The 16,951-nt window shown below is 41.6% G+C and overlaps 1 protein-coding gene across 1 annotated transcript in view; it reads left to right on the forward strand.

The window, feature by feature from the left end:
• The window catches only part of NCKAP5 (NCK-associated protein 5), a 337,214-nt gene that overhangs the window by 135,437 nt on the left and 184,826 nt on the right, over positions 1-16,951 (forward strand). Inside the window, exon 3 of the mRNA XM_010000398.1 lies at positions 8,434-8,493. Within this exon, the coding sequence (XP_009998700.1) occupies positions 8,434-8,493 (60 nt within the window). The remainder of the gene's footprint in view (positions 1-8,433; positions 8,494-16,951) is intronic.

A 16,951-nucleotide genomic window follows, 5' to 3' on the forward strand; every position in this document is an offset into this window, starting at 1 on the left:
GCTGAAACCTTAACTATGCCTTTTGATAAATGCAAGATTAAATAATGCTGGGAGTACTGCATTTATAGTGGGGGAAAAAAGTGCTTCAGATGGATTTCAGAGTCTAGTACTGTAGTGCTGTTTATGTGGTGTTTTTTGACACTTGGGTGTTTAAAGTTTCATAGTTGATGTTGCATTAAAGTTGATAGGCAGGTGTAACTCCCTTGCCTGCTGAAGTTTTTTGGCTAATTTTAAAAAGAAATCTATAAGTTTCTCTCACTACTGTTGACAGACATTAGAAATAATTAAGGAAGTGGGGTTTGTTTGTTTTTTTCCTCTGTTTTTGTTTTTCATTTAAAAATCAGCCTTCTCCCTCCGCTCCCCCCACATTCCCACCTGGAATGTCAGCCCAAAAGAAAGCTTTCAGAGGAATGTATCTGAAAAAAGACTTGCTACCAAATGCATTATCTCTTGAATAATGGTCATCAGTAAAATGTTCGCTTGGTATAATTCAAAAGTATCCTGATAATTTCCTATTGTGTCTTGCAGACATTAATCTTTTATCCCACAACTGAACGTGCGCATCATGGAGAAGGTGTAACTTTGTTTTGCCGGTTTTTTTCCTTAGTCAAGAAACTGCGTTGATTGTGGTTGTTGGTACTGTCTCCATGTCTGGTCAAGGAGTTGAAAGAGGGATTGGTGGGTCTTATTTGTAGCAATTTCAAACTTTGGGTCTAGACCTCCTTAGTTATGTCTGGTACTGTTGGCCCAAATATATAGAGAATCTGAGAGGTGGGCTGTGTTGTGGAGTCAGCAATGATACTGGAGGGAGACACCCCAACATTAACATACACATATATTTGGAATGTGTGAAATATCAGTGAATCATTTAAGCATGCAGTCTTGCACGCATGATTTCAGTGTGGAAAACAATAAATATCAATTAAGTAATAAAGGTTGCCAGTGTGGGAGGAGATGCTTCTGTTGACGTGCATCGCTGTCCATCCCTGTGCACTCGTGTAGGACAGGAGAATTACTGTGCTCGAGTGCCTGGCTGACCTCGGCTGCCGTGCTGGTGCTGAGAGACTAATTTGTCATGAAAACAATCCTGTGATAATCTTTCGTGGACTCCTGATAACCTTTCCTTATCCAATTTCTCTGCCATGGCTCTGCCTCTCTTTCCTTTCTGCTTTACTAATGAAGGCTCTGCCCCGACTCTTCCTCTCTTTCCTTTGGCACTTTGTGCCTTCTCCTTTCTGACCAGGGACATGACTCAGCCCCGTGTTACCCTGTGAGCTTCTTCCATGGTATTTATTTTGTATTTGGTGTCTTGTTTAGATGCTTCTGAAAAGTAACTGCACTATCTTTGAACTTCTAATTCAGTTTTCATATGCATTAAAATCTACTGGAAAATTATGAGGAGCCCTTGGGGTTTGCTAATAAATATTTTAGATTATAGTTACAGTACCTGCTGTTCATGTCACTCAAAAAGAACACAGTTTAAATGAATTACTACCTGTTTTCCTTGTCTGGATTTGGGAGTATCATGTCCTGTAGAAGAAAAGCTTAATGTAGATTATATTTTCTGTTTGCTTATCTTTCATTCAGAAACGAATACAAATAAATTCACAGTGAATAGGAGCCTGTGCTTGCTTGTGGCTCATCTTGTCTATTTTGTTTCTGCTTTAGAGCATTAGTACTTCCCTTGTTGTAACTCCTGTCTTTGGGATTACTGTAAAAATAATTAAGTAAAGCTCATACTGTGGCTCAGCTTTAAAGTTGCAATGAATATTTGTTTGCAAGGTGACTCTTGTTGCTAGATCTAGTTAAGCCGTTGGATCTCTAAAAGGGCAGTCTCAAATGCAGGTGGGGCTGACATTTCTAAAGCCCCAAGTGGTGGGCTGGATGTGATGCTCAGCAGGGAGGAAGGCTGCAGCCTCACTGGCTGCTGCCATTGCAAGAGGAGCTGAAAGAGGAGCCTTAGTTCACTAAGGTCATTCCACCCTTGGCTCTTCCTTTGTCAGATCTCATAGACTCAGTGAGGTCAAGCCTGGTGAGCATCTGGATGGGAAACCTCCCTGGAAAACCAGGAGTTGCAGAAAGCCAGGCATGTGGCACTTTGCACAGGCTAGCATCTGTGTTTCATAGGTTGTGGGGGTTGGGGTGTTTCTGGCTTGTTTGAAAAACAGTGCTGTGGTGATATGGGAAGGGGGAAATAATTGTAGTAGGTGATAAATAAGGAGTAGTTCCAAGGGACACCTTGCAAATTCAGATTCTGAGTCTCTTTCATTTTTCTATTTGCTTTTTTTCCTGCATTAACAAAGTATTTATTCACCTTATGAGCCTCACAGCAATAGCACAGAGTGGGAAACTTGGCTTGAATTTCTCTGCTCCCGGACATCCTTCAGGAAGCACAAAAGGACTCTATGGCATATAGCTTGGCCACGCTGATGCGACACAATCACCCCAAAATAAAATACATGTTAAAAGTGTATTTTCAAAGCTTGACTTTTTCAGTGAGTCAAGTGATTGTTTTCTGGGTTTACATATGGTGAAATTAGAAAATGAAAGGAAAAGCTGAGCTTCATTTTATGTTGCAGGACTGACCACTTCTAAATTAAATCACTTTGGAGTGAATATTTCCAAGGGAGCAAAACATGAAGAAAACACGTGCCTGTTTATGAAAAAAAAGGAGAGTAGAGAAAAAATTAAATTAATAACTTGGGAGCTGTCATAACTATTCAGTTTTGTCCTCATTAATTCCTGGTGTAGGAAAGCAATTATTTACTTAGGAAAAAATAAATTGGGAAAGTTAAAAGTCTTCATGTGTCAATGCTGAAAACATGAAAAAGACCTGTCAATATAAGCTGGTAGGCTGTGGAGCTGCTGTGTGTGATCAAGGCAGGAAAGGACAGTCTCAGGGTTTGATATAACTGTTGTGTTCCCAGTGGATCATGGGGATTAAGGTTCACTGAATCATTAACTTTTGAATGATGTTACTAAGACATTTTCCATTCTTTGTGAGTTCTGATCATGTCCTTTTTTAAAACTATAGAATTATTTTCCATCATTAAAATGGAAAAATTATGATTTACCACTGAAAATACATTCTTATCCTATACAGCTGAGGTTTTGGCAAGTAGAATCATAGAATCCTAGAATGTATAGAGTTGGAAGGGACCTTTAAAGGTCATCTAGTCCAGCCCCCCCTGCAGTGCACAGGGGTCTTCTTTACTAGATCAGGTTGCTCAGAGCCTGGTGGAGCCTGACCTTGAATGTTTCCAAGGATAGGGTCTCTGGGCAGCCTGTTCCAGTGTTCCACCACCTCATTGTAATTCCTAATGTCTAATCTAAAGCTACCCTGCTCTAGGGTAAGACCATTGCCCTTTATCCTCTTACTATACACCCTTGCTAACAGCCCCTCCCCAGCTTTCTTGTAGCCCCTTCAGGCACTGGAAGGCCACTACAGGGTCTCCCCAAAGCCGCCTCCTCTCCAGGCTGAACAATCCCAGCCCTCTCAGCCTGTCTTCGTAGGAGAGGTGTTCCAGCCTTTGGATCATTTTTGTGGCCCTTCTCTGGACTCACTCCAGCAGGTCCATATCCCTCTTGTGTTGAGGGCTCCAGAGCTGTACACAGTACTTCAGGTTGGGTCTTATTAGAGCAGAGTAGAAGGGCAGAATCACTTCCCTTGACCTCCTGGCCACTCTTCTTTTGATGCAGCCCAGGATACAATTGACCCTCTGGGCTGCGAGTGCACATGGTTTGCTCATGTCCAGCTTTTCGTCCACTAGTGCCCTCAAGTCCCTTTCTGCAGGGCTACTCCCTACAACATCATCCTCCAGCCTGTATTGATTCCTACCCAGGTGCCAGGACCTTGCACTTGGCCTTGTTGAACCTCTTGAGGTTCACATGGGCCCACTTCTCTAGCTTGTCCAGGTCCTTCTGGGTAACATCCTGTCCCTCTGGCATATCAGCTGCACGGGTCAGCTTGGTGTCATCTGCAAACATGCTGAGCGTGCCCTTGATCCCACTGTCTATATTGTTGATGTAGATTTAGTCAGCACATGCCACATCCTGTTTCCCCACTCTGTTCGCCACGCTCTGGGTCACTCACCCTCCTTAGGGCAGCTCTTGTACACCAGGGCTTTGTTCCCACCCATGCTCAGTCAGGGCCTCTGCTCCTCAGGAGCTGCTCTTCCTGCTTGGGAAGGGAGGAGGCTGGGGCACCCTCTCTTTGCACTTCTGCTGCTTTTTTTTGCCACTAAGGAAGGGTCCCCCAGCACCATCCTCTGCTCCAGAGCACTTCACCTCACAGTGACTTTGCTGAAATGACTTCGATGAAATAGATGTAATTAAGCACCTGACATGGGAATCTTTTATTTCATAACTTTATCTAGAAGCTATTTTATGTGATACCTTTCTGTATTAGATGGAGAAGCAAAACCCTGTGACTAAGAGCTTCTGAATCTGAGCTTTCAAAACAAAAATGAAAATCTTAATTCAACTCTAGTAGTAGTTCACTACTAGAGTTTATTTTGTCTTCTTGTATCCATGTAAAATAGCAGTATCATGAAGGAGAACCTAGAAAAAGGGAGGCTTTCATGCATCCAGTGCAGCTTTTATTGTGGTGTTTTGGGTTTGTTTTGTTTGTTTGTTTGTTTGTTTTGTTGGTTTGGTTTTTTTCTGAGGATACCCATTACCAGACCAGGAACAGTATCAGCATTTGTTCAAAATTATGTGATTGGTGTGTGGTGTGATTGCATTGACTTACCTACCTTTATCCCGTGGACTGGGAGAAGTCCAAGTAGCACAGTTTTGTAGTGAAGCCCTGAGCTGTCACTGCCACAGGATGCAGCTTCTTCGCCTGGTAGTTGAATGAGTTGAATTGATGGGAAGGGAGATTGAAGAAGAGATTTTAATTTAAGGAGGGTTTAGAATTTTTGGGATATTTAACACATTTATGTTTTGCTTGGACTAAATGGGCTTCCCTCAAACTGTTGTTTTTTAGAACAAGCTACTGCAATATCTACTAGTGATACAGAGACTTGAAATGTATCTTTCTTCCATCCACACAGTGACTACTTGTGTGCTTGGTTCCATCTGGAAAGGATATAATTGAGTCCTTGTTTGGCTCCTTTAATTATCTCTTTGCAAAGTCTTTGACTGGGAATTTTGCCACTTAAAATGCAAATATTCAAACTTAAGAGCATAAACCGTGCTTTCAGAGAGCGTTTTTGTAAACCTTTTGTAATTTGGTGGTTTTTCAAAAGCAAACATGAGAACTTCTCAATGAACATGTTTTCATTTTTTTAATCCTCAGGGAAGATTTTGTTTTCTTGCAGGTTGGCTGTAGCTGCTAATTAACTTTGTTAATTAATCGTGCTATAGGGATGAAACACGCTTGATTAAAAATAAATAAAACTGTATAGCAACAAAGTAATGCTACTATTTGAAAGCAAAGATTAAAAAACCAAGATTAACTTTGAAGCTGCATGTTTAATACTGAAACATATGAAAGGCTAAAGCAACTAAACACTTATTATTTTTGCAGCTCATAGTAAAATGCTTATCCAGTTGTAAAACCATGTTAAAAAATGGGAGCTAAGAACAGTCACTGAAGGTTCTTCTTAATCAAAACTGCCTGAGGTGGTGGTTAGTAACCAATGGCTTTATTTGGTTGTTCTTAGGCATGAAGGTTGTTGGTGTCTCTTGTCATGTATCTTGTATGAAAACTTGTAACACTGCAAATTGGTGTTAAATGCTGTTGGCTTGTAAGAGGATTTTGGTGATGTTTCTCTTCCCTTACACCTGCATGCGTTTGTACAGAGGTGGTGGGAAACAGCTTGATGAGGGCAACGTGCCAAGAGCCTCACAAATTAAGCTCTCTGGAATGATCTCAGGGCTAACTGTGGTCCAGTGGCACGCTGAGCCTCTGCTGTGCATCCTGCCTAGATGAAATCAACCATCTGCAGAGGTCTGGCTGCAAGTGCACAGCTCCTTCACCCAGGGAATACGGACAGGAGGGAGAAGATGCTCTGCGACCTGTTTGAAGTGGGAGTGCAGAGCTTGCTTGCCTTAATGTTGACTTATTTTTAAACACCATTGGAACAGATGGCTCTTCTTTATCCCCTGTTGCTGTTTTTTTCTCACATATGATAACCGGGTTTCTTTTTAGCTTTCTGCTATTGTAAAGTGGCAGGAACATTAATATTATAAACACAGAACAAGAATACTGGTCTGTGCTCTTCTTTATGGGGAAAATCACTAAGGAAGCCCCTTCTGAACCTCTCTCACCTAGAGAATGGAGATGGGGCCTCATTAGGAGTAGCACTCTTTGCAGATGGAGCTCAAATGGAGTTTACTCTGATAAAATTCCAGAGATGTGGAACTGATTCCGTGTTGGAGGAATGGAGAGAGGAAAGTAGGAGCACCCCACATGTAGAAGGAATAATGAAATAAATCTCTGCAGACCACTGGCAGGATGTGGGGGAGGAGTGGTTTGTTGACTTTTTTATATTTTTTTTTTCTCCCTGCATATTTTTTCATAAAATACCTTTAGGCACTTTTTTTTCCAATGGAAAAGTCAAAGTCCCCTCAAAGGGAATGCTCACTTTTTTCCACTAAAACACATTAGGGCACTGAAGCGGTGCAGAAGTTCAACGGGCTATTTCCAGCAAATGAGCTCAATCCTTAAAAAAGGATTAACCAATTTTGTAATTTGCCTTTGATAGTATCTGAGCAAGGAAGAGGGAGGGCACTAGGTGTCTTTTAGAGGCTGTTTTTAGGATACTTGTGTTAAGGCTGTTGATGCTGTACTAATGCCACTTCTCCATTTTCAGTAATGTTTCAGATGTGCAAAAGAGGATCCTGATACCATTCTGGAGTAACACAAATGCAGCTTCCACAGGGCTGTGGCTGTATTGTCTTTAGGTCTTGCCCATATTCAGTGTTTTCAACACCATATATGTTTAGAAATGATGGTATTAGCAATGCCTGCTATTAATCTGATAACCCTGCTTGCAGGGTGCCAGAGTGTCGTGGGGGTGCAGAAAGCACCTGGAGGCAGGTGACTATTACAGAGACTTAAATACCAAATCTGCTATAATGCAGAGGGAGGACTGATTTAGTGACCCATACGTTGGGTTATGGCTGAGTGACATGAGTGCTGCCATTCATTCCCGCAGTAATTAGGCAGGTATGCATAGATGTTCCTTCCCAGCAGAAACAGTTCCTGAGAAATGGCTCACAGAAATGGCTTGAAGACTACTTTTATGGCATGAACATTTAGCTTTTTATGCTGGATGAGAGTGACCCTGTCAATGACAGGAGTGGCTACAGAGCCCAGGGACAATCCACCAGGATGCTGCACTGGGATGGCTCAGGACTGTCTTTTCAACTAGACCACGTAGAATTTCTGGGAAGAACATGAATAAATGAAAAATTTCAAACTTGATAATGGATATAGTCTGATTTAAAATTCCTTTTTTTGGACATTTTCAAAACCGATCATCTTTTGTAAATAACTTATTCATCTGCAAATTAGTTTCATTGTGTATAAATTCTTCATGTGCTGGTGTTTCTGTCGGGTGCTCCTCTTTCAAGAATAGATTTTTTTTTTTTTCTTTCAAAATAACCTACCTGAAAAAATGTCTTTGTTTCTCTTAATTCCTTTTGAAACTGTGGTAGGTTGCTTAAGGGCCACTTGTTCTGCTCTTGCTGAGCTTCCAGAGTAAATTCTTCTCTTGTCTATGTCTTGTTCCTGTACCACCTTCCACTGCCTAGGTTTTGTACCTCTCATACTTGGTACAAGTTATGTTTTTCCAGTCAATACGTTAGGAAACTCGCTTTATTTTTTGATGTTTACTAAAACCCTACTTTCATTCCCTTTGTATAACTTTTCAGGTGAAAGTGTGTTGTGATCGCCAAGTTGTTAATTAAGCAAATCAGTTGCTATTTGAGTCAAATGAATCATTTGGTTAAGGATCTTGTATGAAAAAAGACTAAGTAAAAACCCCTCATCTTGTAATTCAGTAGTTACAAAATGCAGCACAGTATGTTTGGCATAGAATAGATTTTTAAATTTTCATCTTTATGCATACAGTTATTGATAATCTAACAGCCTTCCAAGCTGTGTTACCACAGTGCAGGGTGAAGTGGACGTGCACGAGGCCAGCAAGAGAATAAATAGCACAGTCTGCTTTGCATGGTCTGTTTCCCTGTCGCCGGCGTGATGAGCGACGTGGTCGTTTGAATGCAGAAAACGATGCTGGGATTCAGTTGATTTATTGACAGTTCTGTCAAAAACCACAAAAGGAAACCATAACTGGCAGAATAATCTTGCAGAGCAGCCTGGTGCGGAGGAGCAGGCTCTGCCAGGAGGGTTACCCGAGCGATGTGCAGGAATTGCCAGTGAGAGATGAGCTGCTACTGACCTGCTTTTCTTTCCGTAGGGAGAAGCTGTCTGTGGCTCGGCTGCAGCGAGAGGTGGCACAAAGCAAGAGCGAAGGAGCAATGGTAAGCTGCAGCAGCTGGCTGCCCTGCCATCCTTGTCTTGCTGCCTCAGGCCCTAGGTGCATTCTGTCTTGCTGAAGGCGGTCACTGGAGCGTTATGGCTGTCCTGGACATAGTGATGGGTGGCCAACAATGTATTCATAAATCTAAGGGAACTCAAGGCTCTATCTTGGCTTCATTGGAAGAGCTGCACTAGGTAAAAGCTGTTTCCTTTTCCATGCTGATGGTGCTTGCTGGACTTCGAAGCAAAGGAAGCACAGAAAGCCAATTTCAGATCAAAATGCCTTGACTTATTTACCTGTTAAATCTTAGCCAACTGCAGAAAAATGAAAGAATACAAGCATGGAAGCCTAAAAAAACTGCAATCCGATAATGTTGTAGATCATGTAATGCTCTTTATATCTTCATTTTTCATGTAGCAATTTATGAGGTTACACTTGTGAGCAGAAGTTGAAATGGCAGATTTTTGGTTAACTGCAAATCTCAATTTATAGACTCCCTTATCTCTTCAAAACAATTTTCTTTAGGAGCCAACATGTGGTGAGTGTGCTTAATTACTTAGGACCTAACGAACTCTTCCCGTCTGTTAAGGAGTTTGTTTGTCCTGGTCTTCAGATAAAATGTCTTTGGCTTCCTTGGGCTAAAGCAGACCCATTCAAAAATCTTAAAACCCAAATCGATCCCCTTGAATATACTCAGGAAGCTGCTACTGATTTGGGTGAGTCATATAGTTGGCTGTGAGAAAATTTGGTCCAAAGTTTGTTTAACTTAGTGGAGAGAAGCTGTAAAGGGTCTCTGGGGAGTGAACATTCCATTAGCTGTGTGATACAGGGTCTGTTAAATCCTACCTGCTTCCAGTGAATGCCTTTTATAAATCATTATTAGTGATAAATACAATGGAATGAGATCTGGAGGGACCTAAGTGACAGGTAGGAGAAACCAGCTCTGAATCTATTGCTCCCACCATGGCCACAAGGAGCTGCAGAAGAGCTGGTGGTACCTTGTGGGAGGCAAAACTGGGACAGTGCCTTCTGCATTCCAAATGCCTTGTAGCGAGGGGGACAAGTGGGGTTTGTTCAGGCAGGTATTGCTATTGTGCCCTGAGCCCCCACTGTGTGCCCAGCTTGGTCAGGCGACCCCCTGCCCTCTCCCAATCCAACACCAGCCCTAGCACCCCTGCCCTTGCATCTGCAACATGGTGGGTGCCACATGAAGACTTTGAGATGGGGTTTAAGCAGTCAGGAAGACTGGCCACTTGGTATTGTTGGGTGTACTGGGGCAGAAGTCCTGGAGGATCTGAGAAAGAAATTTTATTAAGTTAAACTGTAATCCAAGAGTCAGTGACTGAGATAAAAGTCTGGCTGCTTCCAGGAAGAATTTTGCCTGAGGTGGACAGGCATGGGGTCTAAAACTGCATTTTGGTTTTCAGTGTAAACAATTTTGAAAATCCGGGAAGAGCTGTTTACTGTATTTGAAATGTTTCTTTTTTTTTTTAAACTAGCTTTCCCTCAAAGGCATAGAAATAATATAATATATTGAGTGTAAAATATACCTAATGGAATAATTAAAGACTTCGTGAAATGAACAGTAATGATTGACCATCTAGACCTGGTAAGAATTTTGGTATATGCACCCACCTCATAGCTTCATCTTGTGAGAGTCAGACATTTCTTGTGCCTTTTACTACGGGCTTGTGGGATTAATCACATAGCCCTGCTAACCAGAGGGTAATTTTGTATAATTTGTTGAGAAGCCAAGTGTTGTAACCCATTAGGAGCTGACAGGTGGCTCTCTGGGAGAGCAGTCTACCCCCAAGATAAATACTAGGTAGTTTTTCCTCTCTTCCCTGAGGGGTAATTTCCACAATTATCCTACAACTATGGCTGAGGATGAGTGTGCCTGTAGAGACAATTGCTTTGAAGCTATTGATGTATGGAAACTTCTTTGTGTCTCGGAGCTCAAAACCGGTGATTTTAATATGAAGCACAGCAGTCATTAATTAACATTAATGAACTTGCTTGGCTGTGAGTGGTACAGGAGCAGTAAGGGTCCAGGAGAATGGACTGTTTGAACACAGTGGAGGCCAGGGATGAGGTGACTTGTGGAAGCTGCGTTCTCAGGGTGTGCAGCAGGAGCCTGTGACACAGACCGGTTCTGGGGCAAATACTTTAGAAAGGTTCGCAGCAAAATTTTGTTGAGGCATTCTGAGCAAGCAAGCCTTTGGCAGGTGGTGAGGCTTCCTCCAGAGAAGTGCTGGTTGCCAGCAGCATGCCCACAGGGAGCCAAACCACTTGTGCTGCTCTTTTTGGTGTGATGGACATCCCCCTGGAGATGGCCCGGCAGCGGCACCAGCCAGCGGCGGGGCCCTGGGGGCTTTGCTGTGCTGTCACCGGCTGCCACTCTGGATAAAGGGGATGGCAGCCCCCACAGCTCCCCTGCCAGTGACAGGCCACAGCTTCATTTAATCACTAATTAGCTAATGGCCTTTACTTTCTCCCATTTTCTTCTTTGTTTGTTCTGCTAGTTAGATTGGCATGAGGGTTTTCAGTGGACTAACTCCTTCGTTTGGGAAGAGCACATGCTGCCTTTATTACTGCCTTTAGTGCCTTGCTCAGTCTTGTGGAGAGCATTTTTTTACCATTTTCATGCCCCTGCTGCCTGGGAACCAGGCAAAGTGCCACACAATCATTCAGTAGGATAGCAACTCACCTAACACGGCCCTAGTGTTTCTTGCTTCTTTTAAAAAAAATAAATTTTATTTGGGTTTTGCAGTCATAGACAGGTCATGAACAGGTGTCCATGTTATACCAACCCACACTTGCTTTTAGGGTGAGCAGAGACAGTGTGTCCTGTCCCTGTGTGCACTGCCATGACACTGGCATGCTGGAGGGACATGTGGTGTGATGGCTTTGCCCCATCCTTCCTGCTTCCTGTTTGCCACCTGTTTGATCACTCTGTGGGAAAGGTGTGGATACTCTTCCCTATTGCCTTCCCAACACAAGTCAGGAGGAGAATATGCTGTTTAGGATTTGCTTCCCTGCACAGGGGGTTGTCAGTCAGCATTTGCTGTAACCTTCAACCAGCTGTTGCCTTTTTCTGTGTGGTCCTTAAATGTGATGGGTGGGAAGGCTCCTGGTGCTGGGGAACCACTGCAGCCAGATGGGAAGTACATTACATCAGAGACAACAAACAAATCTGAAGCATGTGCTGTAGAAACTATTTAAGTTGTGATATCTGTGCTCAAGAATGGGTTTGCACATCTATATTAATCATATATAGTGAATGATGATGAAGTGCATGTGTATGAGGAGACACTTCACAGAGGAGACTGAGGCTGAAGATCAGGCAATATGTACAGAACATGACACCAATATCTGCCCCAGAGAGCTCTTTGACAGATGTGTTTTAATGTGTTCCAGAATTAGATTTTTTTAATGGCTGTTTTATTGTTGGAAGTAGGTAATTACTGGAAGATATTACAGAAAGTGAAATTAAGGTATATATAATTTCAAGATAAATGTTTATCACCAAAAATAAAGAAATAGCCTGTAACATCTTTTTCCATATGGTTGTATGGAAGATCTGATACTTCATATATAGGAGTGAGTGAGTATGTATTAATAAATTACTGGAATTAGGAGAACTGGATAAATTCAGAGTGCAAATACCTGACAGTTGCTCAAGTTTCTTTATTTTATGAACCACCATCAGTAAATATCAATTACTCATTATCAAAATGCACAATTGTGCTACTGCAAATGTGTCTACTGAAAGTTTCAGCAGCACTGAGCTTCAATTGCCGGGTGGTTTTTCCTGTCATTTATGGCCTTTAATTTCTTAATGTGCATGTTTGCAATTTTCTTAGTCGTGTTTCTTCTGACTCATCAAGGATTATTTTACTTTTTTGTAAAGGCAAAGATGATCACATCATATATGTACAGTTCTCACAGCATTTGATGGAGACTGTGCAGGTGTCTGTGGTGACACAGATTCCATTGTTAAAGTGAGCAGCTTTCAAAATAGATCACAAGTTTATTTCAAAACATAGTGAAGACTGAAAGCTGCTTAATCATCAAAGTTGTTTTTTCATTTTAGTGGTTTTGTTTGGTTGGTTTGCTGTGGTTTTTTTGTTCAGTTTGGGGTTTTTTTCCTTTTCTTTTTTTATTTTATTTTTTTATTGTTGTTGGTTTTGTTTGTTTTTTGTTTGTTTGTTTTGTAAGACCATGACTTTGGAGCTTTAGATACACAGAACAAGACCAGGAAAAGTGTTAATTTTTTGTGAAATTTTATTATCGATGATCACTGCCAGCTTAGGAAAATTAGGAGAAAAATGCTCCCACAGTTACAGAGAGTAGTGTTGTGTTAGCAAAAACCTAGGTGTAAACCTAAACCAAATGAAGAAGTTTTTTTTTAATTTATTTGCTACCTTTATTTATCTCTGTGTTGCACAGCTTTGTTGGTTTGCGCTTCTACATCCCAATACTTCAATTCTACTCCATTTTCCATTAGTTCACTGGCCTGTAACCTACACAAAAGAAAATGTACCACACTGGCAATTTAGCTGTGAAGGTTAAAGTGGGATGATACTGCCTTTTATATCTACGTGGGTTTCACTTAGGGTGGCCCTTAGGCTCTGATTTACCATGTGTCCTGCTGCGTCTTTAAGTGATGCAAAGTGATTATCATGGGCTCTTCCCGGTACCCGTCTATTCCACACCTGCACCCTTTTGTTACAAACCCACCATGTTAAGTGAATGTGAGGTCCCCAGTGAATAGGTTTTCACCCTCTGGTAATCCTTCTGCATTAGATTGATTTATGAATGTATCAGATTCTTTGTTAGCATGTAAACCACTAATTAATTTAAAGCTCTCTGCGGAAAAATTAAAGCCCTGGTTAAGGCTTTCAACAGGCTCAGATGGTGCTAATAATGGAAAAACAAGTTATATTAATGGGTTTTGATGCGATCAGCACAAATCTTGCTTTACAAACAGTTTTTGCTCTAAAACAGTAGAGACTGCAAGTTTTTAATAAAGAGTGGAAGAAGTAAAAAGGAAGTCAGAAAAAAACCATGCCGTCAGTAAGATATCCCATTATTACTAAGAACAGAGTCACTTCTGCTTGTTACAACTTTCTTAAGTGTAATGGGTTTAGAGACATGTAACAGCCTCTTACAAAACCACAGGAAGTGCAAGCCCTTTTTTTTCCCAGATTGAAACAGAACTTGTGAAATAATCAGCTTTGAAAAGATCTCTGCCTCTTCTCATCACCTGCTGCTGAACTGGAGCGTTCACATGGACACAGACACGCTGAAGTGCAGAAAAGGTCTTGATTGAAATAATATTAAAATCAGTAGAAAGTCTGACCATGTTCTCTGCTTTTCCAAGCTCCAGGGTGTTTTGTATGTAATTTTAGTTGCTTGATCTTTTGGTCAAATTTAGACTTCTAATGCTTCTAATGTGTGTGCTAATTTTTAGTGAAGAGATCATGCCCCAACTTAATGCTGCATTGTTGAGCTGAGTGAAGTTGAAAATGCAAAGCCAGATCTCCATATTTTATTTTTTTTTTGGTAGGGAGCTGAAGGTGCCCAGTTACAGTGTCAGCCCATGAATGTAGGAGATTGTGCTTTTCCCATATCTCTCTCAAGGAGCTGAATTTACCTCTCCTGGCTCTCAGCAGAGCCAGGGTACTCAGTCTTGGGCTGCCATCGTGGCTCTGTGGTCAGCACCACAGTTGATACTAATACTGCCCCATGAATCAGCTAGCAGGGAGCCCTCTGAAAAGGAGCGTGTTCAGCATGTTCAGAGGCCCAGCTCCTAACATCTGCACTGCCCACTGTGTTTTTACAGAGGAGGGGGAATCCTGAGGTTGCTCTTGAGCTGGGGTCTTACAGATGGCAGCACAATGTATTGCCACTAGCGTGGAGGCACTTTCTGTCAACGGAGTGATGAATCTCTGCAATAGCCTCCAGCAGCTGGGAAGGCTGTTGTTGCAGAAACACTTGGGTCATTCAAAAATAGATGATATTTAGTAATAAATGAAGTGTTAAAGATGAGATACAAAAGGCTAAATTGCCTTTCCCCACTTCTGGATTCTTATGTCTATGAAAACAGTGATCTGTGCTTTAATTAGGAGGCAGCAGAGAGAGAGAGGCAACGTTGCCTTTTTAAAATGTCTCCATGAGTATTAAATACCTTAAACGGGAAAGCAGCAGTCTGACCCTGGTGCTCTCTTCTCTCTGAAGCAGTGTTACACATTTATTTTTTTAGCCATGCTGTCTAGCTCCTTTTTCATAGCAACTTCATCCTACAGCTCTCACAGAAACTCAATGACAGTAGTAGTAGCTAGCATCAATACTGATTATTGAAATTCTTTACAAGCCTGATTTAATGCTCCTGGACCTCATTAATTGTTCATACTTCATTAGGCCAAATGTCCTCATTCACAACTTTGCAGTTTTATCCCCAGTGGTTTTAAAACAAGATTTTTTTAGTTCTTTTTGTGCCTTGAGTATTTGTTGTTGGCTACTTCCAGTTTGCAACTATTTTCAGGTTTCATATTTTAAGTCTTTTATTAATCTTCATAACTTAAAATTGCTGAGGAATTACAAGTCATTTTCCAGTGAAAAAATTAAACCTGATTGCTCCATCTGAAGTATAGACCCTGATTGTCTCTTCTCAAAATTGTTTGCTTTTCAAAGCCGGTGTTACTCCTTCCTGCTTAATTAATTTCAGAGTACGGTTTATTCACCAAATTCCACAACAAATCGTTAAAATCAATTTAGTATCATTAAGCTGTTCAAAGCATAACAAAAGTCGTGTGGGCAGGTCTGGGAAGAAGCTGGACGCTCCCCACGGGGCCTTCCCCATCTCCAGCATTATACCAGGAGAGGGAGCTGCAGCCATGGGAATCAGCACCCACTTCTACAGCCCTGATGAAAAACCACCCTGTGGCGTGCTGGAAGTGCAGTCCTCACCGGGATTTAGGTTTTGTGGAGCTAGAAGGTATTTGCCATAGTATATTAGAAAGCACAGGGCATTGAAGGGACCCTTGGGACTTGCCCTTGCAAAGGCAGTGATACTCGGTCCTTGGTTTGGGTGTTTTCTTGCTCTGCTTGCCAGGGATGTTGTCGAAGGCACTGGCACTGCAAAGATGACCATTACTATATCCAAATGAGCAGAAGTAAGTTTCGCCCTTCAGCTGGAGTGCACTGAAGTGGTCTGTCTCTTCCACGAGTTTCTGCAAGTATTTAGTTGACATAAAAAGAGTCAAGTATTATTATGTAAGAATCACTGAACGTAGGGAAAAAAAGGAAGATAAAAATGCATTTATGTAAGGTCTGAAAGAGACAATCTGTAGAAAGTATGTCATCTCAAGAAATTGCCCCCAAGCAGAAATTGCCATTTATACATTAGGTAACAAAGGCAGGGGATGTTTAAGTGCAGGAGGGGCACATGCAGTCTCGTGCAGTCTGTGACAGGGGTATGTCATGTCAGAGTGGCAGTTGAGTCTGTCGTGAAGCAAATCCTGCTTTAGGACTAGAAACAGATGTGTCCTGCTCCAGGCAATACCTCACTGCCTAATGGGACTGATGCACCCATGCACTAATAACAGTAAGTTGCAGCCATTTTCATATCAAAGGTTAAGCTCTGCAATCCTCAGCTCCTCCAGGCAATGGCAGGAGTTGTCTGGAGGAAGCCACGCACTCACTGGATTACTGTTTTTGCAGGGATGACCTGAATAGAGCCACGGGTCTGCAGGCTGGAGAGGCAGAACACTGACACTTGGGTTTTGTGTAATGCAAGAAAGGGATCTTGGCTAGGATGGAATTAGTCACAACATCTGAGGCTCTGAAGAGGAAAAGTGAATGTGTGCACTAGGCCAACAATTTTCTTCAAAACAAGAAGGTAAATTGATACAGATTAATAGTAGTGAAACTGCTGTAACACACTTGGTGTTGCAACTTTTTTCTTGAAGTCACTGACAAAATAAGCATATTACAAATAAAAGAAATCACTAGATTTTTCAGTTTGCAGTTTTAGTTCTGGGAACTGAGAAAAAAAAAATTAGTTTATCTTAAGACTTTGTTCATATTTATATTTAAAAAAATAAACCTATTTTCTAGGATTTTAGGGGTTTTTTTGTTAAATCTTGTAGGCCCACTTGTAAGACCTAAGAAAAACTCTCGTTCTACTGATTTGAGTCAGTTAATTCCAATCTGGTCACGATATGCATCACAATAACTCCAGCCTTTTTCTATCATTTCCATATTTGTATCAGCAATTCCAGGGATTCTGTGGAGTACATTACAGTCACCCCCACGGTGATTTGGGCTTGTTACTGATTTATCTTCTAAAGAGTAGCTAAAGCAAGGCAGAGAGGAACAGATGTTGCAGGAATACCCATTCCCCAAATTCACCTCAGTCTAATTATGCTAAGCAGGGTAGGTGAGTATTTTCACTG

Source organism: Chaetura pelagica, unplaced genomic scaffold (assembly GCF_000747805.2).
Source record: "Chaetura pelagica isolate M959 unplaced genomic scaffold, ChaPel_1.0 scaffold386, whole genome shotgun sequence".
NCBI lineage: Eukaryota > Metazoa > Chordata > Aves > Apodiformes > Apodidae > Chaetura > Chaetura pelagica.